The 25,054-nt window shown below is 38.7% G+C and overlaps 1 protein-coding gene across 1 annotated transcript in view; it reads left to right on the forward strand.

Annotated features, from left to right (window-relative positions):
* Positions 1-25,054, forward strand: part of LOC103509230 (integrin alpha-PS2-like) — a 48,941-nt gene that overhangs the window by 20,681 nt on the left and 3,206 nt on the right. The window contains exons 6-21 of the mRNA XM_026823630.1: positions 1,342-1,403; positions 2,823-2,871; positions 11,248-11,325; positions 15,862-16,031; positions 16,460-16,669; positions 16,995-17,100; positions 17,274-17,408; positions 17,924-18,035; positions 19,500-19,666; positions 20,022-20,217; positions 20,991-21,093; positions 21,627-21,679; positions 22,815-22,990; positions 23,644-23,673; positions 23,924-24,449; positions 24,677-24,751. Coding sequence (XP_026679431.1) covers positions 1,342-1,403; positions 2,823-2,871; positions 11,248-11,325; positions 15,862-16,031; positions 16,460-16,669; positions 16,995-17,100; positions 17,274-17,408; positions 17,924-18,035; positions 19,500-19,666; positions 20,022-20,217; positions 20,991-21,093; positions 21,627-21,679; positions 22,815-22,990; positions 23,644-23,673; positions 23,924-24,449; positions 24,677-24,751 — 2,248 coding nt within the window. The remainder of the gene's footprint in view (positions 1-1,341; positions 1,404-2,822; positions 2,872-11,247; positions 11,326-15,861; positions 16,032-16,459; positions 16,670-16,994; positions 17,101-17,273; positions 17,409-17,923; positions 18,036-19,499; positions 19,667-20,021; positions 20,218-20,990; positions 21,094-21,626; positions 21,680-22,814; positions 22,991-23,643; positions 23,674-23,923; positions 24,450-24,676; positions 24,752-25,054) is intronic.

A 25,054-nucleotide genomic window follows, 5' to 3' on the forward strand; every position in this document is an offset into this window, starting at 1 on the left:
TATTAGATTATATTGCATTTTAGTTTAGGATATTATCTGGGAACACACAGCAGCATTGGAAATTATTTTTAAAACAGAAGGAAATGGTGAAGCTATAAATCCACACGGAATTGGGATGCATATGGGTATAACGGACGGGGCTTCTTGTTTTTATTCTCAACACATGTGTTACTTTCTCAACTGCATTGGAATTCTTCATAATGACAACGATTATGTTCTCAGCACCCTGCTAGGTTCTATGTATTGAAAGAAAGATGTCTGATGAATGAATGGGCTTGAAACCGATTCTACTGTTGCCAGTTAATATTCCTACTTACTTAAAAACAAATAAATATTTTCTAACCAATATACGAGCATGTGACAATTTGGAATATTGTATGCATAGGGTTCAATGGTAGAGATTGCCCCAGGCAACAATTTCGGCTTTTGTTTGTAATTTCTTCTAGTTGTGTACATTGAATTAGGACCAATAAAGGGTCTAAATAAATAAATATGAGCAATTGTTGTGCATTTATCATGTACTTTTTTAACTCGTATTTTATCATCCTGAAGGTCAAATTCCTAAAAGGTCCTGACCTGAACTTTATCATCTTTCATACTTTCATTCATAGATTTTAGGTACCTACCTAGTACCTAAGGGTCATCATCATCACCTCTCCATTTCCAGGCAGTTAGGCCTGTTATTTATTTAACTCTTTAAAACATATACTTATGTAGGTTTATGGCATTTTTATTGACCTCGGTACCTAATACATCAGTGAAATCTCCGAATAAGGGACACTCTCGGTCGTGAGGTTTTGTCCGCTATTGGGAGGTGTCCGCTAAGGGAGGCTTCCCTGTATAAGTAGGTATCCCTAAAAAAAATCAGCAAAACCATCCATGTACCCTTTGTAGCGTGAAACTTTATTGTAGGCTTCACTTCAGAAAAGTCAGCTATATTTTTTAGTCATAAAAAAATTCATAGTTTTTGAATGTCTTTGTACAAGAAAGGAACCAAGCTAATACGAGAATTAATAGTGTATAACACTATGTTTTATTATTACTTAAAAAAAAATATTAATATGTATTTCCTTTTTCTGCGGTGCCCATACTAAATACAAAATGGTTAAAAAGTGTTGTTTTCTTTCTTTGTCTGAAATTCTAATTTCCTGTTGATTGTTCTTGAAACAAAAAAACTCGGGTTTATGATGGGGGTGGGCACCCTAAATCAAGGCTCTTCCATAAGAAATTAGTTCTAAAAATTTTTTATATACATATATGTTTTCTATTTATTAATAAAAAAAAAAAAATTGAATCACATAGATTTTGCTGTCTAAAATGTTGATCATTTTGCGTTTTCAGGAGGCTGGGGTTATCACAAACAAGGAACATGCCAGGCCGGTCTGGGAGTTTCTATTTCAAAAGTAAGTACGCTTTTATTACTTTATTTTTGTAGGAATTTTTAACATACTTAAATGCTAAATTACGGTTTATCTCGACTTGATGAGGACTGTTTGAGATTATGGTGATAATTAATATGACAGAATAACGAAATAAACCCATACTTAGATCCATTTTTTATTTATTTATTTATTATTTTTTTTTTTTTTTTTAATATAAAGATAGGTACTTGATGATTTTAATTGAATGCAAAATACCTGATATCATTGTGGAACGACGCATTCAGCGCAGATATGAAAGAAAAGGAGTATGTAGCAAGAAATCTAAAGGTGTGTCCAAACATAGTCGAACGGCCGTCGTAGATCGATCGACAAATTTAATCACATATCTATCTATTTCTTAGGAAATATTCGTAGCTTTATGGAAATCCCTCGTACTTTGGTACCTACATACGTCTAGGTAGGTACTTGCTTCAATAGGAATTTATCAATCCATCCAAGAGTGTTTGATCAAGTGAAGGGATTGAAATTTATCATCCTAATCCTAATCGTATCATTTAAGTAATAATTTACGTTTTGAATGCTAGAAACATAGTTCTAGCTTCATAAATTTGAAAGCAATCTGTTTTATTTTAAAATGAAATAACATCTCATCTGTTACTAAGTAGAACCGTTCCAAACTTATTAAAGAATTTTTTACCCTTTAGATTCTCTAAAATTTGAAATACTTCGATAACATAATATTATTAACGTGTGAGACGGGTGTAGTAGAAGTGACCATTGCTGACCGACCTTAGTGTTAGCAACGGTGGGCTCTGAATCCGCAGGTTGGTGGTTCGAATCCAAGTCAAGTCATAAAATGTAGCGTACCATATTAACCCATAGGCGCCTGCTGTTATGTATACATGTAACGCTGGAAGAGGGTACTTTGAGTAGCCATATCAAAGTCATACGATGTAAATTGCTGGAATGACATTTGTGACAAGTAGTCATGCTTAAAACAATTATATTATAATTCCTGTTATAGTAAAGGGACTGTAGATATGTCCTACTTCGACAGTCTAAATCTAAATAAAACACTGCACTATTTACGTGCGAGTATATCATCCCTTCTAAAGTCTGGCTGAGGGATTATAAACAGAGAGTAGATCAGCGTCTAGCTAGGGGACTATAAACATGGAGAAGACTAGCCCAAATTTCCTCACGCTCTATCAATAACGAAGGTTGAGTGCGAAAGGCATCCCACTCGGAAAATTTTGTTAAGCCAAAACCAGTTGGCCTCAAAGCGATCACTCTAAAGCTGATTGAGAGGCCGACGACAAACGCCGACCCCATCTGAACAGGGGAAAAGGCGAAGAAGAAGAAGAAGAAGAAGAAGAAGAAGAAGAAGAAGAAGAAGAATACCATCCCTTCTAACATCTCTTTTTTTGCCAATGATTTCAGGATGGACAAAGGTTATTTATTGGCGCCCCTGGGAGTTATTTCTGGCAAGGTAAGAGATTTGGTACTTTTGGATGTATTCTATTAGGCACTTTTTTTGAAAATATCCATTCACTTAGAAGGTTATGAATTTGGGATCGCTTGAATTATAACTTATTTAGGACAAAATAGTATCCATACCAGTGTCGACTGGTCTTGATTTGGAATGGCATTCACTTCCTTTTTCATACAATTTCAGTGGGGGATTGAATAGGTCTGTGGAATTCTCTCTTTTGTTCACAGGTATTAGTATATATTTGACCGTATTTGGTTATTTTGTCACAATCTTGAACCAAGAATCTTGAAAATTTATTAACTATTTATTTCGCCCCCCAAAAAAAGCGATTCCAAGTTATATTAAACAAATAGTCTCCATCCGGGGTACAAGTAGGTATTGCTTTTACGGATGGGTAGGTATACCATTTATTTGAAGTTTTTACGTTCTGTTTGATATGTTGTTGTATAAATCCTTCACTGATGGAATCTTACTCGAAAGTATTGCCTGGATTGCTGGAGGTAATATTGTTAAGGCAATGACAACTTCTGTACAGTCCACAAGTCCGCTCTATCGTGACCTCAAACTGTCAACCAGACCGATGCGTTATAAATTAAATCCATCATGTTAATGGTTCGAAACATGAAGCACAGTAGTAGAAACATTTATTACTTTCTTTTTGTAGGAATTTTTAACATACTTAAATGCTTGAGCTTGTCACAAATATCGTTCCTGAATAGATAAATTTCACTACTTGGACTCAAACCACCAAGCTCCAGATCCAAAGTCCAACGCGTTAACCATTGCACCAATGAGGTTGGTTTATTTTTGTATAATTTGACGACATTGATTTTGGAAGAAAAAAAAAGTCAGTGTTTACGGAGATAATTATGTGGACCATTTGGTTCCGTCAAGTGCTAAATCAAGCTAAATGGTCAAGTACTGATTGCTAAATTACGGTTTATCTCGACTTGATGAGGACTGTTAGAGATTATGGTGATAATATGACAGAATAACAAAATAAACCCATACTTAGACCCATTATTTATTTATTTATTTTTTTTTTTATTTTTAGAGTGGATAACTCGTGCTTAGCTTTTGTTGAATAAAATGAATCACTATAGGCAGGTACTCAATACTTATCCTGATAGACTACAGAGCTACAGACTAATCCGTTATGGTATCGCTACTTTGACACATTCAATTCAAATTCAAAACCCGGTAGGTTCAAATCTTAGGCCGCATAGATAAGAACCAATGCACATACCCAGTTAGGTAGTCTTGACCTACACACATATCTTTCATCCGGATAAGGTCATTGCAATCCAGACGCTGCGAAGAATATTAAATCCCTCCCGGGGCTCGATGACAGACCCCCACTTTGTCAGCTAGTCAACCAGTCCGTGAGATAGGCAAAGGAGACACGATTAACCAGCTGTCAACGCGACATATCGGATTGCCAGCGGACTATCAGCGCAAGATACTCAAGTGTGAGTGGATTTGCAATAATTTGCATATAATATTTTGTACAGGAGTATCGCATTAGCGTTGCACTCGGGAGTCAGGAGTTACTGGTTGTATGTACTGTGGATGCCTGGATGGTTTATAACTAGTTTTGAGAGCCAGGTGTAAAATATTGGCCACATTGAAAGCAACAAGTAACAATTTATCCGTATAAGTAGTTAGTTATAAAGTGCCCTACCTATTATCCATTATGTCCTTTGAAGAAATTGATGAGATGTCACAGAAATCGATAAATTGATTTTTTGGATCAGATGGTACTTGGATGTAGAGAAATTCTGAATTCCAAGTCAATCTGCTCGGATTACGAAATTTTGATCCAAACCGAAATTTTGCCGTGGTTCCACTGCATAAAATGTCTCCAAAGGTCTGACAACGCAACCCTCAAGCACACATTGTCGACGCCGTCGATCGATGTCGACTGAAACCGTACATTGCCTCGACAACATAGATTCACATCGTCGATCGACGGCGTCGATTATGTGTGGACACAGCTTAGAACGCCACATGATCAAATCAAACGCAGTAATCCCTATGTATGAAGTTACATTGCTTCCGGCTTTATCCTACGAAACATCATGTAGGTTCGTATGTCGTACGACGTCGTAAGGCCAAATGGTAACTACTCTTACCCGATGGTACCGCAGCTTTAGAAGGTTATGAATTTGGGATCGCTTGAATTATAACTTATTTAGGACAAAATAGTATCCATACCAGTGTCGACTGGTCTTGATTTGGAATGGCATTCACTTCCTTTTTCATACAATTTCAGTGGGGGATTGAATAGGTCTGTGGAATTCTCTCTTTTGTTCACCAGGTATGAGTATTTGACCGTATTTGGTTATTTCGTCACAATCCACAATCTTAAACCAAGAATCTTGAAAATTTTATTAACTATTTATTTCGCCCCCCCCCACCAAAAAAAGCGATTCCAAGTTATAATAAACAAATAGTCCCTATCCGGGGTACAAGTAGGTATTGCTTTTACGGATGGGTAGGTATACCATTTATTTGAAGTTTTTATGTTCTGTTTGATATGTTGTTGTATAAATCCTTCACTGATGGAATCGTACGTACTTACTCGAAAGTATTGCCTGGATAGCTGGAGGTAATATTGTTAAGGCAATGACAACTTCTGTACAGTCCACAAGTCCGCTCTATCGTGACCTCAAAATGTCAACCAGACCGATGCGTTATAAATTAAATCCATCATGTTAATGGTTCGAAACATGAAGCACAGTAGTAGAAACATGTTGCACAGTAGTAGAAACATGTCGCACAGGAGTAGAAACATGTTGCAGAGTAGTAGAAACATGTTGCACAGGAGGTAGAAACATGTTACACAGGAGTAGAAACATGTTGCAGAGTAGTAGAAACATTTTGCACAGTAGTAAAAACATGCTGCAGCAGTAGGTAGTAGAAACATGTTGCAGAATGGTAGTGGTAGTCCCCTCAACCCCCCTCGTATAGAAAATAAATTAATCCAAAGTTGTCGATGGTACAACGATTTCCCTACTAGTAAACACGTTATAAATATTTAATTATTCCTGTACACTTTTACCTGTTACTGATGGAACGATAATGATCTTTGCAGTTTTATCCCTCTATCATAATAATTTCCCTCCCCTCCCTTTAATTTTTAATACCTCTAACTTAAAAACGCACCCGAGTAATTAAATAGATGATAACAATAAAACACTCCTAATTAATTAGGTTAAAAGCGGTTGAAAAAATTAATATCATAAATGTGGGCAAGTTAGTGGAAAGATACGATTCCCAAAGTGCTCATAAAGAGCAAGATAATATTCCCCAAGCTGCGAGTCGGAGTTGGAAGGTACTTAAAATTATCAGCGTTGCCTCTTAATTTCTACTTTTCTACTCTATCGAATATCCGAGGTAGATACTCTATCCTAGATATTATTGGAATATTAGGTGGAGTGGATTTTAATGTTCGCTGATGGCTACATAGGAATTGCTTTAAGTACCCATCTACACCCACAACAACTAAACAACCGGTGATATTTATGTTACACGATAGAGTTATGGTTAGGCTATAGGCAATCAAGTACTTATAGGTAATAGGTGCTTGATGACTTGAATTGAATGCAAAATACCTGATATCATTGTGGAACGACGCATTCAGCGCAGATATGAAAGAAAAGGAATATGTAGCAAGAAATCTAAAGGTGTGTCCAAACATAGTCGAACGGCCGTAGATCGATCGACAAATTTAAACACATACCTATCTATTTCTTAGGTAATATTCGTAGCTTTATGGAAATCCCTCATACTTTGGTACCTACGTCTACTTGCTTCAATAGGAATTTATCAATCCATCCAAGAGTCTTTGATCAAGTGAGGGGATTGAAATTTATCATCCTAATCCTAATCGTATCATTTAAGTAATATTTTACATTTTGAATGCTAGAAACATAGTTCTAGCTTCATAAATTTGAAAGCAATCTGTTTTATTTTAAAAAGAAATAAACATCTCATCTGTTACTAAGTAGAACCGTTCCAAACTTATTAAAGAATTGTTTACCCTTTAGATTCTCTAAAATTTTAAATAGGTACCTCGATAACGTAATATTATTATGATTAACGTGTGAGACGGGTGTAGTAGAAGTAAAAGGGTGACCATTCCTGACCAATCTTAGTGTTAGCAACGGTGGGCTTTGAATCCGCAGGTTGGTGGTTCGAATCCAAATCAAGTCATAAAATGTAGCGTACCATATTAACCCATAGGCGCCTGCTGTTATGTATACATATGTAACGCTGGAAGAGGGTACTTTGAGTAGCTATATCAAGGTCATACGATGTAAAATGCTGGAATGACATTTGTGACAAGTAGTCATGCTTAAAACAATTATATTATAATTCCTGTTATAGTAAAGGGACTGTAGGTATGTCCTACTTCGACAGTCTAAATAAAACACTGCACTATTTATGTGCGAGTACTACTCGCCGAGTAAGTAGGTATATCAACCCTTCTAACATAAATATCATTTCTTTGGTAATGATTTCAGGACGGACAAAGGTTATTTATTGGCGCCCCTGGGAGTTATTTCTGGCAAGGTAAGAGATTTGGTACTGGTGGACAAAATATTCTACTAGGTTCTTGATTGAAGATACCGATCACCAAAGTCCATTAATTATGGCCGGGTCCACAAAGTGAGTTTAAACTCCGTTTAAGTTAAACTCTTGGATTAAGCAATCTTATTGGCTGATTTTTTTTTTAATCCAAGAGTTAAACCTAAACCGAATTTAAATTCAGATTGTGGCCCGCCCATTATATTAGTGTAGGTCTTAGGGGCTTCTAGCTTCTAAACTTGAGATTTTGGATCCCAAAAAGAATGGCTTCAAAGCTTGGCAATTTCCTCTTGCTATTTTCTACTGGATTTCATTAGTCTAAATTTATATTTAGATTTAAATTAGGTAGGTATACCTAATGGTTTACCTATACGAGAAAAATTATCATGCACCATTTTGTGTTTTTATGCACCATTTTGTGTTTTTATGGACCATTGTTAACTCCTTACAAATAGTTACATATGCAATGTGCCAAACATAATGGTTCCCACCTTTTACTTCTGCTTTTCAATTTTCACATTGGGGTGATATTAATTCGTCAAATAAAGTGAAATTTGGGATAATTTGCTACAAAACTGAACAGTTATTTGGGTCTTTTATCCTAGAATGATAGTAATGCAATGAATAATTACCTTTTCTGTATATTAAGTCACTTAAACCAGGGGTTTAATTATATTTTAAATTACCATAAAATCTCGCGATTAATATTTTAAAAAATGGTTCAGACTTCAGATCACTGAATTGCATGTTAATGGAAAAGTCACCTTGGATAAGTCTTCAGCATCCTGTTTTATTTTTCTTGATCATTTGTGTTTAGCTTTCACAAAGAAAACCAGATTTTTTTCACCCTTAAGAAAAATCATTTCTGAGCCACGTGTTTTCTAATTGGTTCAGGAAAATTCGAATGTAAATGTGTGTAAAGCTTTGTGTTTATTATATGTATTTTTATTTTTTAAAGTGCCTGAATGTAAAACTTGGTTGAGTAGTGAGTACCTATGACAACTGGCAAAAGATTGCTCGATTGCTACCCGTTGTAGGTCCTTGAATTTAGAAAAGCCTGCTGGAGCTGTAATTCGGCCTTTATTGTCCAATAAATTATTACAACTTTCCTAAATATAGCTATCTAATATGAGTTGCTTTTCTCTCAGTGTAAGTTCTTTCAATATCACCTTGATTATCTTGAACAATGCTAGGTATTACCTTTGTGGTCCAAGTTTTACATCAGAACTCAACGTAAGGCATGCTTAAAGAGGGTTTAACGTAGGCTATTTTTTTCTTTCATATTTTTTCTCTATCCAGGTCAACTCTTTTCCATCGATTCCAACGAACCGATCTATTTCCCCCCGTACTATTCGCCACTGATGGATTTGGAACTTTGTCAGCTAGTCAACCAGTCCGTGAGATAGGCAAAGGAGACACGATTAACCAGCTGTCAACGCGACATATCGGATTGCCAGCGGACTATCAGCGCAAGATACTCAAGTGTGAGTGGATTTGCAATAATTTGCATATAATATTTTGTACAGGAGTATCGCATTAGCGTTGCACTCGGGAGTCAGGAGTTACTGGTTGTATGTACTGTGGATGCCTGGATGGTTTATAACTAGTTTTGAGAGCCAGGTGTAAAATATTGGCCACATTGAAAGCAACAAGTAACAATTTACCCGTATAAGTAGTTAGTTATAAAGTGTCCTACCTATTATCCACTATGTCCTTTGAAGAAATTGATGAGATGTCACAGAAATCGATAAATTGATTTTTTGGATCAGATGGTACTTGGATGTAGAGAAATTCTGAATTCCAAGTCAATCTGCTCGGATTACGAAATTTTGATCCAAACCGAAATTTTGCCGTGGTTCCACTGCATAAAATGTCTCCAAAGATCTGACAACGCAACCCTCAAGCACACATTGTCGACGCCGTCGATCGATGTCGACTGAAACCGTACATTGCCTCGACAACATAGATTCATCCGTATAAGTAGTTAGTTATAAAGTGCCCTACCTATTATCCATTATGTCCTTTGAAGAAATTGATGAGATGTCACAGAAATCGATAAATTGATTTTTTGGATCAGATGATGGTACTTGGATGACGAAATTTCGATCCAAACCGAAATTTTGCCGTGGTTCCACTGCATAAAATGTCTCCAAAGGTCTGACAACGCAACCCTCAAGCACACATTGTCGACGCCGTCGATCGATGTCGACTGAAACCGTACATTGCCTCGACAACATAGATTCACATCGTCAATCGACGTCGACGGCGTCGATTATGTGTGGACACAGCTTAGAACACCACATGATCAAATCAAACGCAGTAATCCCTATGTATGAAGTTACATTGCTTCCGGCTTTATCCTACGAAACATCATGTAGGTTCGTAAAGAAGAAGAAGAAGAAGAAGAAGAAGAATACCATCCCTTCTAACATCTCTTTTTTTGCCAATGATTTCAGGATGGACAAAGGTTATTTATTGGCGCCCCTGGGAGTTATTTCTGGCAAGGTAAGAGATTTGGTACTTTTGGATGTATTCTATTAGGCACTTTTTTTGAAAATATCCATTCATAGCCGGGTCCACAAAGTAAGTTAAACTCCGTTTAAGTTAAACTTTTGGATTAAGCAATCTTATTGGCTGAATTTTTTTAATCCAAGAGTTAAACCTAAACCGGATTTAAATTCAGATTGTGGCCCGCCCATTATATTAGTGTAGGTCTTAGGAGCTTCTAGCTTCTAAACTTGAGATTTTGGATCCCAAAAAGAATAGTTTCAAAGCTTAGCAATTTCCTCTTGCTATTTTCTACTGGATTTTATTAGTCTAAATTTATATTTAGATTTAAATTAGGTAGGTATAATGGTTTACCTATACGAGAAAGATTATCATGCACCATTTTGTGTTTTTATGCACCATTGTTAACTCCTTACAAATAGTTACATATGCAATGTGCCAAACATAATGGTTCCCACCTTTTACTTCTGCTTTTCAATTTTCACATTGGGGTGATATTAATTCGTCAAATAAAGTGAAATATGGAAAAATTTGCTACAAAACTGAACAGTTATTTGGGTCTTTTATCCTAAAATGATAGTAATGCAATGAATAATTACTTCTTCTGTATATTAAGTCACTTAAACCAGGGGTTTAATTATATTTCAAATTACCATAAAATCTCGCGATTAATATTTTAAAGAATGGTTCAGACTTCAGATCACTGAATTGCATGTTAATGGAAAATCACCTTGGATAAGTCTTCAGCATCCTGTTTTATTTTTCTTGATCATTTGTGTTTAGATTTCACAAAGAAAACCAGATTTTTTTCACCCTTAAGAAAAATCATTTCTGAGCCACGTGTTTTCTAATTGGTTCAGGAAAATTCGAATGTAAATGTGTGTAAAGCTTTGTGTTTATTATGTGTATTTTTATTTTTTAAAGTGCCTGAATGTAAAACTTGGTTGAATACCTATGACAACTGGCAAAAGATTGCTCGATTGCTACCCATTTTAGGTCCTTGAATTTAGAAAAGCCTGCTGGAGCTGTAATTCGGCCTTTATTGTCCAATAAACTATTACAACTTTCCTAAATATAGCTATCTAATATGAGTTGTTTTTCTCTCAGTGTAATTCTTTTAATTCAGTGTAATTCTTTTAATATCACCTTGATTATCTTGAACAATGCTAGGTATTACCTTTGTGGTCCAAGTTTTACATCAGAACTCAACGTAAGGCATGCTTAAGGAGGGTTTAACGTAGGTTATTTTTTTCTTTCATATTTTTCTCTATCCAGGTCAACTCTTTTCCATCGATTCCAACGAACCGATCTATTTCCCCCCGTACTATTCGCCACTGATGGATTTGGAGCCAGGTAACGTAGCCCCCAGGAGCCGAGACTGGTTCATTTTGTGGTTTTGGGTTTTGTCCTGTCCAGTTTACCAAATTAATCCCGAAACATAAAAACTGTACAAAGTTACAAACCAATGTCCCGTCTAATCATAACAAAATCAGTAGGTAGGGATGTTGATTTTGGTATAAATCGATCTTTTGAATTTTCCGATTTATACCTATCGATAAATATATCAATATTATGTAGAAAAATATATCGATGTTTTTGGGTTTTCGATGGGTAAATCGCAACATCCCTACCGAAAGATACAGAACTGTACAAACCAACAAGTCCTGTCTAATCATAACAAAACCAGGTGTGTTTTCTCCCTGTAAAAAGAAACCTGGAGTAATCTAATACGGACCGAAAATTGTACATATTTTCTTCAAACTTTTAACAAACATAACTCCCTTTTTTACAAACACCAGTCGTACCGAATTTGGAACTTTTGTTTTTTGACCTCTGAAACTTCAGAGAAAATCAATTTTAGAAATGCAATTTTCATTTCTTTTTAAATTTTTTCCCAAGTTTTTGTGAGTCAATTTTTGAGGATTTTGTCAAGTTTCTGGACTTGTCAAAGAGTTCCAAATGTCAACATTTAGGTCCAAAACTTGAACCTCTTTCTATGATAGATGATTTTGGACCGTGTATACTTGAAACTAACATTAGATTCTCTTATGACCAATTCCCCATTCAGGATTCGACCATGATCAACTTCGGGTAAGATGGTAAAATGAGGACAGCCAGGGAAAAGTGTGACGAAAGCCACGGTAGGTGAAAATGCTTGATCCTGGGGCCTATTATAGGCCCTCTGGAAATCAACATGGTGTATTTATGTTGGAATGGAAAGCATTTTCGAAGGGGAAATAGATGGCCATGAGAAGTTTATGTGTCCGTGTATCGATTTATTCTATTGGTTAAGGGCTTGAAAAAATTACTGATGAATGAAAATCATGTGATAATTTTCACTTTCGCTTGCTGGACACGCTACAATATGACTATAATGACTATCACATGCCGAATGAAGTACCTTCTTATACAGGTAAGAGAAAAAGTAGGTATTTGGTTAATAATCCTTCGGACAAAAGAATCTGTCTTTACAGGAATTGAAATTATCCAAAATGAGTCACTCTGGTGGGTACAATTCCAAATGAGGTGTGTGAACCCCTAAAAAATTGGTAGGTAAAATTTACTTTCTTGCTCTGATTGACATTGATGGCAGGTTTGTACAACGAGTAGAAACATGTTGCACAGGAGTAGAAACATGTTGCAGAGTAGTAGAAACATGTTGCACAGTAGTGAAACATGTTACACAGGAGTAGAAACAGGTTGCAGAGTAGTAGACACATTTTGCACAGTAGTAAAAACATGCTGCAGCAGTAGGTAGTAGAAACATGTTGCAGAATGGTAGTGGTAGTCCCCTCAACCCCCCTCGTATATAAAATAAATTAATCCAAAGTTGTTGATGATACAACAATTTCCCTACTAGTAAACACGTTATAAATATTTTATTATTCCTGTACACTTTTACCTGTTACTGATGGAACGATAATGATCTTTGCAGTTTTATCCCTCTATCATAATAATTTCCCTCCCCTCCCTTTAATTTTTAATACCTCTAACTTAAAAACGCACCCGAGTAATTAAATAGATGATAACAATAAAACACTCCTAATTAATTAGGTTAAAAGCGGTTGAAAAAATTAATATCATAAATGTGGGCAAGTTAGTGGAAAGATACGATTCCCAAAGTGCTCATAAAGAGCAAGATAATCGAAGGGAAAATAGATGGCCATGGGAAGTTTATGTGTCCGTGTATCTATTGGTTAAGGGCTAAAAAAATGAGATGAATGAAAATTCTGGTGACAATTTTCACGGTTGCTTTACACACTGTATGACTACCTATAATGAAGTAGTTACCTACACAGGTAAGAAAAAAAGGTAGGTATTCGGTTAATCCTTTGGACGAAAGAGATTGTCTTGTAAAGACTTGAAATTATCCAAAATGAGTCACTCTGGTGGGTACAACTCCAAATGAGGTGTGTGAACCCCTAAAAAATTGGTAGGTAAAATTTACTTTCTTGCTCTGATTGACATTGATGGCAGGTTTGTACAACTCTCAAGGTCTCAAGTAAGTAATGTAAGTAGGTACCTACTTAAATCTACCTACTTTTAGGTAGGTTCTTTTTCATTGTTATGATTACTGCATGTTGCATGTTTTATAAATAGCACGTTTGTAGCTTTTGTGGTGCAAGTTCTAAAAAAACCTTCCATTTTCTCTTTGTGTAAGTATATTGCGAGTAGGTACCTTCTATGTTACTCCGTTATCTGTATTAGAGAGTAGGTTATATACCTAGGTGAATTAATACTGTAAGTCCTGACTCATATTGGAGGCGTAAATGCGCTACTCAAAGTCGAGCGTCTACGCGTGCAGTGATTGAAGACCAGCCTTAGCGTGACTCCGCGCTACTGAAAATCGCGTCACAACGGCAACGCTTCCAATAGGCCCAAAACAGTAGTAATACGTACTTACACAAAAAGCCGATTTTTTAATACTCTTTCCATTGAATATTTAACTATAATTAAATATTCAAATAACTATGTTTACAGTCTGGGCAGTGGGCTGGGCTCATGCAATTCAGACAAGTTCTTCTGTCTGGCTTAGTTTGGTCTCAATTAAAACCCATGTGCATGTCTGTCATGCAATTGCATGTCCCTCCCTGCTGCGGTCGAACTTCCACATGGACATTCGCATGCAGTAGTCTTGTCTTGATTTATTTTCGGCTTTCAACCCCGCAAATATTTATGAGAGTTGTTGTTGTTCTGCTCCCTCTGAGGTTTTAAAGAATAGAATAGACCTTTTGTTTATACTATCAGAATGAGACTAAAATGTCCCTTTACCCCATTAGTAAAAAAGGACATCTCAAGTATGAGAGCCTCTTTTACCAGACCTTCTTGAATCAAGGTGCAGTTTAGATTAGACTCTTCATCCTACTATAAGTAATCAGCAAATAATTCTATTGAATAGGGAAATAAATCGCATAAAGCTATAAAAATTGGTTTAAAGATACTGAAATACCTGAAGTAGGTACATATACACCTAATCTAATATTTTATTGCACAGAATAGCTCACTCATTCAATCCGCAGTGCTAAAATATTGTGCTATAAACTGCAACCCAGTAGGTGTATTGACAGGAAAAACATTCAAACGGGATTCAATAACATTTTATACTGATCCAAAGAACACGGGTCAGTTTTATAGCTTCATTTAAGCTTTTAGCATGAGTTATTGTATCTTGATAGCGTAGGTTGAATATTAACCAAAATATGGACTCCCACTTTGATTCAGAGACTTGCCGGGTCCTATTCGGATGTTCGTAGGATGATTTCATCTGAAATCCAAAAATAAATCGCATTTAGTTATAAATTGGTTTAAAGATACTGAAATAGGTACCTACACCTAATCTAATTTTATTGCACAGAATAGCTCACTCATTCAATCCACAGTGCTAAAATATTGTGCTGTAAACTGCAACCAGCTGTAGGTGTATTGACAGGAAAAATATTCAAACGATGATATTCAAAAACATGAGAATCAATAACGTTTTATTTCTAGTGATCTAATGAACACGGGTCAGTTTTATAGCTTCATTTAAGCTTTTAGCATGAGTTATCGTATCTTGATAGTGTAGGTTGATTATTAACCAAAATATGGACTCCCACTTTGATTCAGAGACTTGCCGGGTCCTATTCGGATGTTCGTAGGATGATTTCATCTGAAATCCAAGGTGAAATTGAATTGGAAGATTTTTAATTAAACGTTTTTTGGGAGACGAACTTTGAAATTTAATCAAAACAAGTCTTCTTACTAGGGAATACCTAAAATTTCTTACGTGTCTTCTGCCAGGATAAAATTTTACCAAGCATCTAGCAAAGTTCCCAGGAATACACCTACTTGTAAATACAAAGCATAGATCAACCATAACTGCACAGATCAAACATACACAGTACTGCAATAGGAAATAGGTAGGCATTGTGAATAATGAACACAGTTAGTCGCCCACCAAGCTGAACGGTCGTAAATTATCTGAAGAGACCTGCAGGTTAGTGTAGGTGCATGGAAGAATTTAAAACCCCATCATGCAAACCGGTCGCTTAGCGAACGCCACGGAAATAAAACAGGCCTAATGTCACTGTTAACCTTCCAAGGTTTTTAGTGAAATAGGAAATGCTTATGCCTACTTAACTACAAAAATTTCAGACCGTTATTTCATTGTTCCTTACTTTTGAAGTTGCTGTAAGGTAGAAAAATTTCAGTTAGCTCATCGTCATTTAATTGTCAACAAACAAAAACCTTTCTTCAACACAGTCTCCCAAGTGACCTAAGTTGGAGTACCCAATCCTACAAACTGGACTCTGCACACAGAAATTTCGTTAAAAGAGCACCCCCATTTCAATGTAACACAACGTCCACCTTACTTACCCATATTAACCTTTACCCCCCTGTCATTCACAGGTCAAGTGATCTCTCAGAACCTCTATGACCGTCCCGAATTCAAGGCCACGAAGGAAGGGCCTCCAACGGACGATGGCTCCTACATGGGATACTCAGTGGCCTCTGGATTTTTCTCCGGGGAGAGTGGCGTAGCCGTGGGTATACCCCGTGGTGCCAGACTTCTGGGCAAGGTAAGGATAAAGTGGCCAAAGATGAAGTGGCAAAAGATAAGTTAAGGTCCTTATTTTGGGCAAAAATAAGGATAAAGTCGCTAAAGGTAATGATAAAGTGGCAAAAGTTTTCAACAGATGAGACGGGCTTTGATAGTACAACAGACGGGCCCCTCATTAAATAGGTGAGAATCGACACAATTTGCCTATTCCTTGGTCAACACAAGAGCATCAGAAGGGAATCGTAAAGGTGTTTCCACACATAGTCGACCGATCTTCGTCGATGTCAACTGAAGCGTCCACACTGCCTTTAAAACAGATTCACCTCGCAGATCGACGGCCGGTCGACTATGTTTGGACACACCTTAATACGCGTGCAATTTTTTGTCCATGCCGATGGTAGGCATGTAATGATTCTAAAATTAACTAATTCCTCTCTTCTCCACCAGGTGGCGCTGTACACGACCAACATGACCAACCTGCAGAACATCACCGGCGAGCAACTAGGCGCTTATTTCGCATACGCTGTCACCACGTCCGATGTGGATGGAGACGGAGCGGATGATTTGATTATAGGAGCGCCACTGTACACTAACCCTACCAATAATGTCGGCCATTATGAGACCGGTAGGATCTATGTGGTGTACCAGGGGAAAGAGGTAAGTTTTTTTTCCAAGAGGTTTGATAGAGGGAACTGTAACTGCTAAGGTCTCATCGTCCCGAAATCGAAGAGAGAAAAAAGACAGGATAGAAGAAAGCCAGCCGTTCCGAGAACGGACATTATCTGTTCAGGATAAATCCGCCCCGGGCGAGAATCAAACCCGCTGCCTAGCGGTTACCAGGCAAACGTGCTACCAACCAAGCTAACTAGGCTGGCTGTCATTATTTTTATTTTAAAATAAAGTGTACCTCAGTAGGTACTACCTGTGAAATGTTCTATATCTATCATTCCTCATTTTTGTGGGTTTCTTATTATATTTCCAGACCTACAAGTTCCGCAGACTTCACACCCGAGATGGAAAGAACTCCAAGGCAAGATTTGGACTCTCTCTCTGCAACCTCGGTGATATCAACAAGGATGGCTTTGGAGGTAAGAATATTTCAATGATATACTCAAGAAGAGTAAAATAGTGAAAAAAAGTGTGCTTTGAACTAATGTAACATCGGTTACAAAAGTATTTTTTCCACCTAAAACGTATGAATTTGGCTGACTCACCAACAGAGGTGAGTCGGATTTCATTTGATCACTCTATTTGATTTCAGATTTCGCTGTGGGTGCTCCATACGATGGTCCTAATGAGAGAGGAGTAGTCTACATCTACCACGGATCTCCTATTGGTGCCAGAGAGAACCCGTCCCAAATTATTACGGCCGAGGAAGTCAACTTTGGACTACAAGGTAGAAATTATATTGGTATTACTTTGGACTCTTCAGAGTGGAGTGAATTGGATCACATGCTTTAAGAAACACACCATTTTTTATCAAGAGTAAAGATAAATAGGTATAGGGTAGGGTGGGGCAAAAGTACGCAGTGGGGTAAAGGTACGCAGGCACTTTTTGAGAAAACCGTGATAGATATCATCTTGAAACCTACGCTCTGGAGATCAATCTTGGTAATTTGAAGAAAATAAAATTTTGGAAGGAAAAAACAACACTGTAGGAAATTTATTAAAAACAAGGTGCTAAAAAAAACTTTTGCCTTTCCGACGCTTAAAAATTTATCATTCTCTATCTAGGTAGGGCGTCGACTCATAAATTTTTTGCAATAGCTAAAACCAAATGTCAGCCCAAAGCAATCAATTCAGGGTTGATTGAGAGGCTGACGAAAAACGCCGACCCCGTTTGTACACGGCAAAAGGCGAAGAAAAAGAAGACTCACTTACTAATACTAACTGTCTGCATTTGGTTCACAGGATCACTCACCACTTTTGGTTTCTCACTGGCTGGAGGAGTTGATTTAGATGAGAATCAGTATCCTGATCTTGTCATTGGGGCGTATGAATCCAACACCGCTTTCGTCCTAAGGTAAGCCCTTTAGTAGATTCATATTACGTAAGCTTAACCAATCTTTGGGGGGGTTTGCCCATACACCTAAGCTTCAGGCAGTGGCGTAGCGTGGTCTAAATTCAAGTGTAGGGCGTGTAGGGCTCATGCACAGGTCTACCGCTCCATACGATGGTCCTAATGAGAGAGGAGTAGTCTACATCTACCACGGATCTCCTATTGGTGCCAGAGAGAACCCGTCCCAAATTATTACAGCCGAGGAAGTTAACTTTGGACTACAAGGTACGAAATATATTGGTACTTTGGAGTTTTCACTACTCGGAGTCTAGTGGATTGGAACACATCACATGCTTCTAGACACACTCCATTTGTCAAGAGTAAAGATACAGATAGATATACCTACGCTCTGGAGATCAATTTCGGTAATTTGGTCTTTCCGACGCATACGAAAGGCTGGCCTTTATAGCGCCTTTATACTAAGGTACTTACCTACCTACACATGGCCTTGCTGCTTAGAGTGTAAATAAATAAAATATTTAAGTACCCCCATGATCCTATTCACTGAATTTTACGGTAGGTACTTTAAGATCCTTCATGTCTTGACTCTCTAAAGAAAATAACGAATTACTTCTCACTAATACTGAATATCTGACTTTGGTTCACAGGATCACTTACCACATTTGGTTTCTCACTGGCCGGAGGAGTTGATTTAGATGAGAATCAATATCCTGATCTTGTCATTGGGGCGTATGAATCCAACACCGCTTTCGTCCTAAGGTAAACCCTTTAGTAGATTCATATTACGTAAGCTTAACCAATCTTTTGGGGCGGTTTGCCCATACACCTAAGCTTCAGGCAGTGGCGTAGCGTGGTCTAAATTCAAGTGTAGGGCGTGTAGGGCTCATGCACAGGTCTACCAAGTCCCATCACATTACATGCCATTAATATTTATGGGCATTAGAGTGAGCTTTTGAGTTGTATGGCCGCCATACACGCCATACATACACGCTACGCCACTGGGAATAATAAACTGAATATTAAACAAATTAGGTAGGTATGTAGGTACTGATCGAATAAACTACGGGCTAAATAATTCCCGGAGGGACGGGCCCAGCTTGTTTGATTGGGTTCTAGAGACCCTTGAAGCACTAGTCTGGAGAGAGAAAAATCCATCTTGAAGACTCTCTTCTCTCGTTATTAAAATCAGGCAAAAATATGTACCTACCTGTTTCAAACTTTCGAATAGTTTAATTCAGGTTGGTAGGCAAAAATTTCCAATAAATTCATCTGATTTTCCCCCTCCAGATCCTCACATCCTACTGACCTTCATTACAACTCGAGTCTGTACGAGGCCGAAACCATCACAGAAGAAGGCCAGGCGGGGCCTCAACTCGTACACATCTACAACATTCGTAACCCAAGAGCCAACAATAATTTTATTTCATTTTATTCTAATTTTATTCTATTCCATTCTATTCTATTCAGATCTCGTCCTGTAGTCAAGGTGAAGTCCAGCCTAAGTTTCTCCTCGGACTCCAAGCAGATATTCCTGGAGGAGAAGAATTGTACTCTCAAGGACTACTCTAAGGTCACGTGTCTGACACTTACTGCTTGTCTCGAATATAACGGGGTTGGAGTCGATCCCCAGACTGGTAAGAACTTTTCTAAATATCTAGAAATAAATAATAATAAATTAATAAGAATACCTAAATGGGAAGAAGTCTATTTGCCAGGAAAAATCTGTATCATGATGTGACCAAATGATCCCTTTATCAACCTCGCACGGCGTTTCTTAACTTCAGTGATCTGTTGGAAACTTAGTACTAAAACATTGAGCGTCATGCGTCAATGACTAATTTTATTCATTTCAAAAACCCAAAAAGCCTATATCATTCAAAAGTGTGAAACAATGTAATAATTTGTATGAATGCCTGGAAACTATTTCAAGTATGCAATGTGCTACACACAATAGAACAAACCTCCAACTTTTACGATTTTGTATTTCAGAACTCAACGTTCAAATTCTGCTGGATTCCAAGAAGCCCAAGTCCCCACGAATGTTTTTCCTATCGGATGAAGGCAAGAATGTTATCAACCAGACCTTGCTTCTTATCAAGGGTACTCAGTTCTGTAAAAGCACGGTGGACATGGTATGTGAGGCGGAAAGGCCACTCTGCACTCCAATCACTCCGGCTGTTTCCAAGTAGGATTTCTTCTTGTCCAGCTGTGGAAGATGTTACAGATAGGGTTATATTAGTAATCTTGTTCTTATATAGAAGGTTATCTTGTTCGAATCCGCGACCTAGCGGCCTAGCGCTTACAAGGCAGACGTGCTACCCTCTAAGCTAACTAGGCTTGGGGCTGGGGAAAAATTTATTATGTTCGGAACCGTTTGGTTGTTTGTGTTTATTTTTGAAGCAGAACAAGACAGCTCCATGTTGGAGGACACTGGTTACAAACGGGCTGAAAATCCAAGTGCACTGTGCTTTTAGCTTTAGGCAAGGTGTGTCCACACCTTAAGATTTACCTTGAGTTTCTTTTCGTTGACATTCTCGATGACTTCACACTGGATGGCGCCACTGGTCTCTGGCTGTTCCAGAAGGTACAACAAGTGATCACCTGCGAAGGAGAAAAATAATAAACATCAGTATTATACAATAACTCCCTCTGGGGCCGCCCCTCATTTTCTTGCAAAAATTAAAAACAGGGAAAATGTTTCCCCTTGAATATAATGAGACACGTGTTCCAGAGTTTTTCGAAATTCATATCCATTCTCGAGATATTTCGAGTGGCTCGTTTTTTCTGCAACACTCTGTATAAGACCTTGGTTAGACTGCGGGGGCAAAGGGACCTTTCAGTCCTCTCCCAGAAGGATAAACATGGTATATTCTATTGACTATTCTAGCTTTATTCCGGCCTTACCTTCTACAGTGTATGAGGGCCACAGGAAATAAGCCTCGGCCTGTATGATATCAGATGGGCCCTTGTTACGAATGTTGTAGATGTGTACGAGTTGAGGCCCCGCCTGGCCTTCTTCTGTGATGGTTTCGGCCTCGTACAGACTCGAGTTGTAATGAAGGTCAGTAGGATGTGAGGATCTGGAGGGGAAACACAGATAAATTTAGTCGAAAAAGGGACATTTTTCCAAGGACCTATCTAAATTTACCTATTTGAAAGTTTGAAACAGGTACCTACATGGGAAATTTTGTACATATTTTTTTCCCAATATTATAACGACGAAATGGTAAAAGTTAGTTAAATATGTATTGTATGTTTTTTCTTCCAGAATAGTAGTAGATCACTGAAAACCCCCACTAAAAAAGGCCTTTGCGGGGTCCCGAAAGGTCCAATCAAGTCCCAAATCTAAAGAGAAAAAGTCCGGTCAATTTAGTCCGAGGAAAAAAAGACATGCCGTGAACGCAAACATAGAAGACTTATACTCAGAAGGGACCTATGAACCAAGTGCCTACTCTGACGGGACTAACTATCGACTTCGTCTTCCAGTGCCTATCCGTTAACCAATGTTGGCAATCATTCCGGCAATCATGACGCTGTTGCTGCTGCTTTGAACTACCGACTTACCCTTCCACAATGAGATCCGTTTCCACCCAGATGGGCACTGTTAACTCCTGTATGTTATCGGATACAGTTGTAGTCACCTCAGGGTTGGTACTGTTAACTGACATCCAGAATTCATAACGAGGCTTCAGAGTTTCCTACAAAAGAACGGTAAGGTTACAGTTGCAGTGATCTAATGATGCAGTAAGAAAACATGATACAGTAAGCAACGTTGGAGCCCTATTATTGACTTGTTCAAGTCTGACTTGAAATTATTTAGAGCCTTTGTTAGGGCTTTATTTATTCAGTGGCAGGATTCTCACTAATTGGGTGTATACCTGAATTTGTACCTAAATTGTCCACATTTTTTAAGGACTCGCATGCCTAGACTATACATCGGCATCTTCCAAAATTATTTAAACGTGACATTTTTAAGGCTATCAGGTACACCTGACAGGCGGACTTTTTCAGCCATACCTGTCAGGTCTACCTGATTGTCAGTTTACAGAAGTAAAAGGAATTTTAATTGTGTTAAGCATAAATGCTTGTCACAAATGTCGTTCCTGCTTCGTGCACTACGCTAAATTTTATGACTTGACTTGGACTCGAACCGCCAACCTCCAGATCCGAAGTCCACCGCGCTAACCACTGCACCACTGAGATTGGTAGTCTTACAGAAGTATGAAACACGTTACCTGGAAGGATGGCTGCAGGAGGACTTTGAAATGAACAAACTTCTTGCTCGGTAGCGGATTCCCAATGTCACAGTGCAGCGTGTTGTTGTTCAAATACGACGGAGCCGAACACAGGATCGGGATATCTCGGTCTCCTTCATCGTAGCGCTCGATGTTGACGTAGTTGAGGCCTAGGGGAACGCCCATCTCGTAGGAGGTCTCGAATGAGTCCTCGCCTTCGTTTTTGACGAGCACGTCCACTTCCATCCGCTCCCCGGAGCCGAGAATGTACCGGTTGACGTTCCTGGAAATAATAGGGAAATGGAGGGATAAAATATTAGGCAATAGCAGGGATGAAATATTGGGAAACATCGGAGATATTATAATGGATGGATCTTCTGATAAAATACTGGGAAATGCCGGTATAAAATGTTGGGGAAAGAGAGGAAATATGAATACCACGAATAAATTCAGTGAATAAACTCAGTGTTCCATGGATAACCTAAGTCAAGAAACGTTGTGACTGATATCTGGTAACCGCCTCACATACCATGTCCACCTCCTCCAGAGAAGACAAAGGTGTCACCTACGTGGAAGAGAAATCCTCATCCTTCTCATCCAGCCAGAAAAGCTCTGGAGGGAAGAAGAAGGAAGGGAAAGCTTACGCCGCCACCAGTGGAGTCCAATATAGCGGAGCACAAGGCAAACAATTTGCGGCTGGGGCCACTGGCACTGGCTTTGGAGGTATGTTGTTGTTTATCTGTGGTGAAGAATTGAAGATAAAATATTTTTAATTACTGTAAAGAGTGTAGAGGATTTTGTAGCAGGGGCCACATTTTGACATCATCAACATGGCAAGAACTGAAAAGGGCCGACAGGCCTGGAGGACTACAAAGCAAGATCTATCTTCAGGTCACTGCAACTGTATAGTGTTGTTTATCTGTGGTGAAGAATTCAAGATAAAATATTTTTAATTACTGTAAAGAGTGTAGAGGATTTTGTAGCAGGGGCCACATTTTGATATCATCAACATGGCAAGAACTGAAAAGGGCCGACAGGCCTGGAGGACTACAAAGCAAGATCTATCTTCAGGTCACTGCAACTGTATAGGCTAATTACCCAGTGTCGCCTTTAAAATTTCAGGAGTGCTTATACTACTTGTTAGCTATTGTCAGGAATTGACTATTAGGTCAGAGATGTCCATCTGTTTCCTTATTATCTGGATGAATGACTGTGGAACTTAGAATTTTAGAATATACCTTGTTTATCCTGCCAGAATGAGACTGAAAAGTCCCTTTACTCCCGCAGTCTAAACAAGGTCTTATATCGATGTCGACGATAACTTAGTGATATCGATAACTCCGATAACTATTACTCTCACCTCTGACCATTTTCAGGTGTGACCAACGTTCAACAGAACGCGGGCGGTAAGATCGCCTACGAGACCAGCGTGGCAGAACTGTATAGGCTAATTACCCAGTGTCGCCTTTAAAATTTCAGGAGTGCTTATACTACTTGTTAGCTATTGTCAGGAATTGACTATTAGGTCAGAGATGTCCATCTGTTTCCTTATTATCTGGATGGATGACTGTGGAACTCAGTGATATCGATAACTCCGATCTCATATTGCCGGTAAAAGATTACTAACATATTACTCTCACCTCTGACCATTTTCAGGTGTGACCAACGTTCAACAGAACGCGGGCGGTAAGATCGCCTACGAGACCAGCGTGGCAGACCTAGCTGCTGCATCCAACCAAGGATCCGCAACCAGAACGGAAGGTAACGAGTCCATCCGAACCAACGTTATTGAAGATCACGTCATCCAGTACGGAACCATAGGGAATGTCCCGGAAGTGGATTCGACGTACCATCAAGGAGGAAACGCTGGTGGCTACTCGAGTGGAAGTGGATATTCAGCTTCTGGTGGTAGCAATGTTGGCTATTCAGCTTCTGCTGGTAGCAATGTTGGCTATTCATCCTCAGGAGGTGGCAATGTTGGCTATTCTGCTGGAGCCAGTCGTAGTGGTGCCGGTTTTGCAACGATTGACAGCGGATATTCTGCAGGAGACTCGAGATTTGCTGCTGGCAGTGCTGGAGGGGCGAGATATGGAGGCAGTTCTCTTTCGTCCGAGGCGAACGCGGCGTGGGCCCAGGCAGGAGAGAAAGCCACCGGTATCAACCTGGATGTTAACATTGGTACGTAGACATTTCGTTAGTTTGCTGCTGGCAGTGCTGGAGGGGCGAGATATGGAGGCAGTTCTCTTTCGGCCGAGGCGAACGCGGCGTGGGCCCAGGCAGGAGAGAAAGCCACCGGTATCAACCTGGATGTTAACATTGGTACGTAGACATTTCGTTATTGTATAAAATGTTCCATGACATGTCCCCTTGGTTTTTTGGGTGAAGGGAGTGAATTAGCCCATTTGCCAGGGATTCGGTCAGCATTCAGAAGAACTGCGGCAAAGACAACGTGTGCATTCCGGACCTGAGACTCACCAGTGTCCCGTGAGTAATACAATTGTTTCTTTGTACAACTTACCTATATCTTGAGAAAGAGCTTCCTTTTTCCTTCTTCTTTTCTTTCCTACAGGCTGACCTCACAACTCCTCCCAAGTAGGTACCTAGTACCGAAACACGAAAATGGCTAGAAACACATGATGTAGGTACCAGATATCAGTCACAACGTTTCTTGACTTAGGTTATCCATGGAACACTGAGTTTATTCACTGAATTTATTCGTGGTATTCATATTCCCTCTCTTTCCCCAACATTTTATACCGGCATTTCCCAGTATTTTATCAGAACATC

The sequence above is a fragment of the Diaphorina citri genome, unplaced genomic scaffold (assembly GCF_000475195.1).
Source record: "Diaphorina citri unplaced genomic scaffold, Diaci psyllid genome assembly version 1.1 scaffold476, whole genome shotgun sequence".
Classification (NCBI taxonomy): domain Eukaryota; kingdom Metazoa; phylum Arthropoda; class Insecta; order Hemiptera; family Psyllidae; genus Diaphorina; species Diaphorina citri.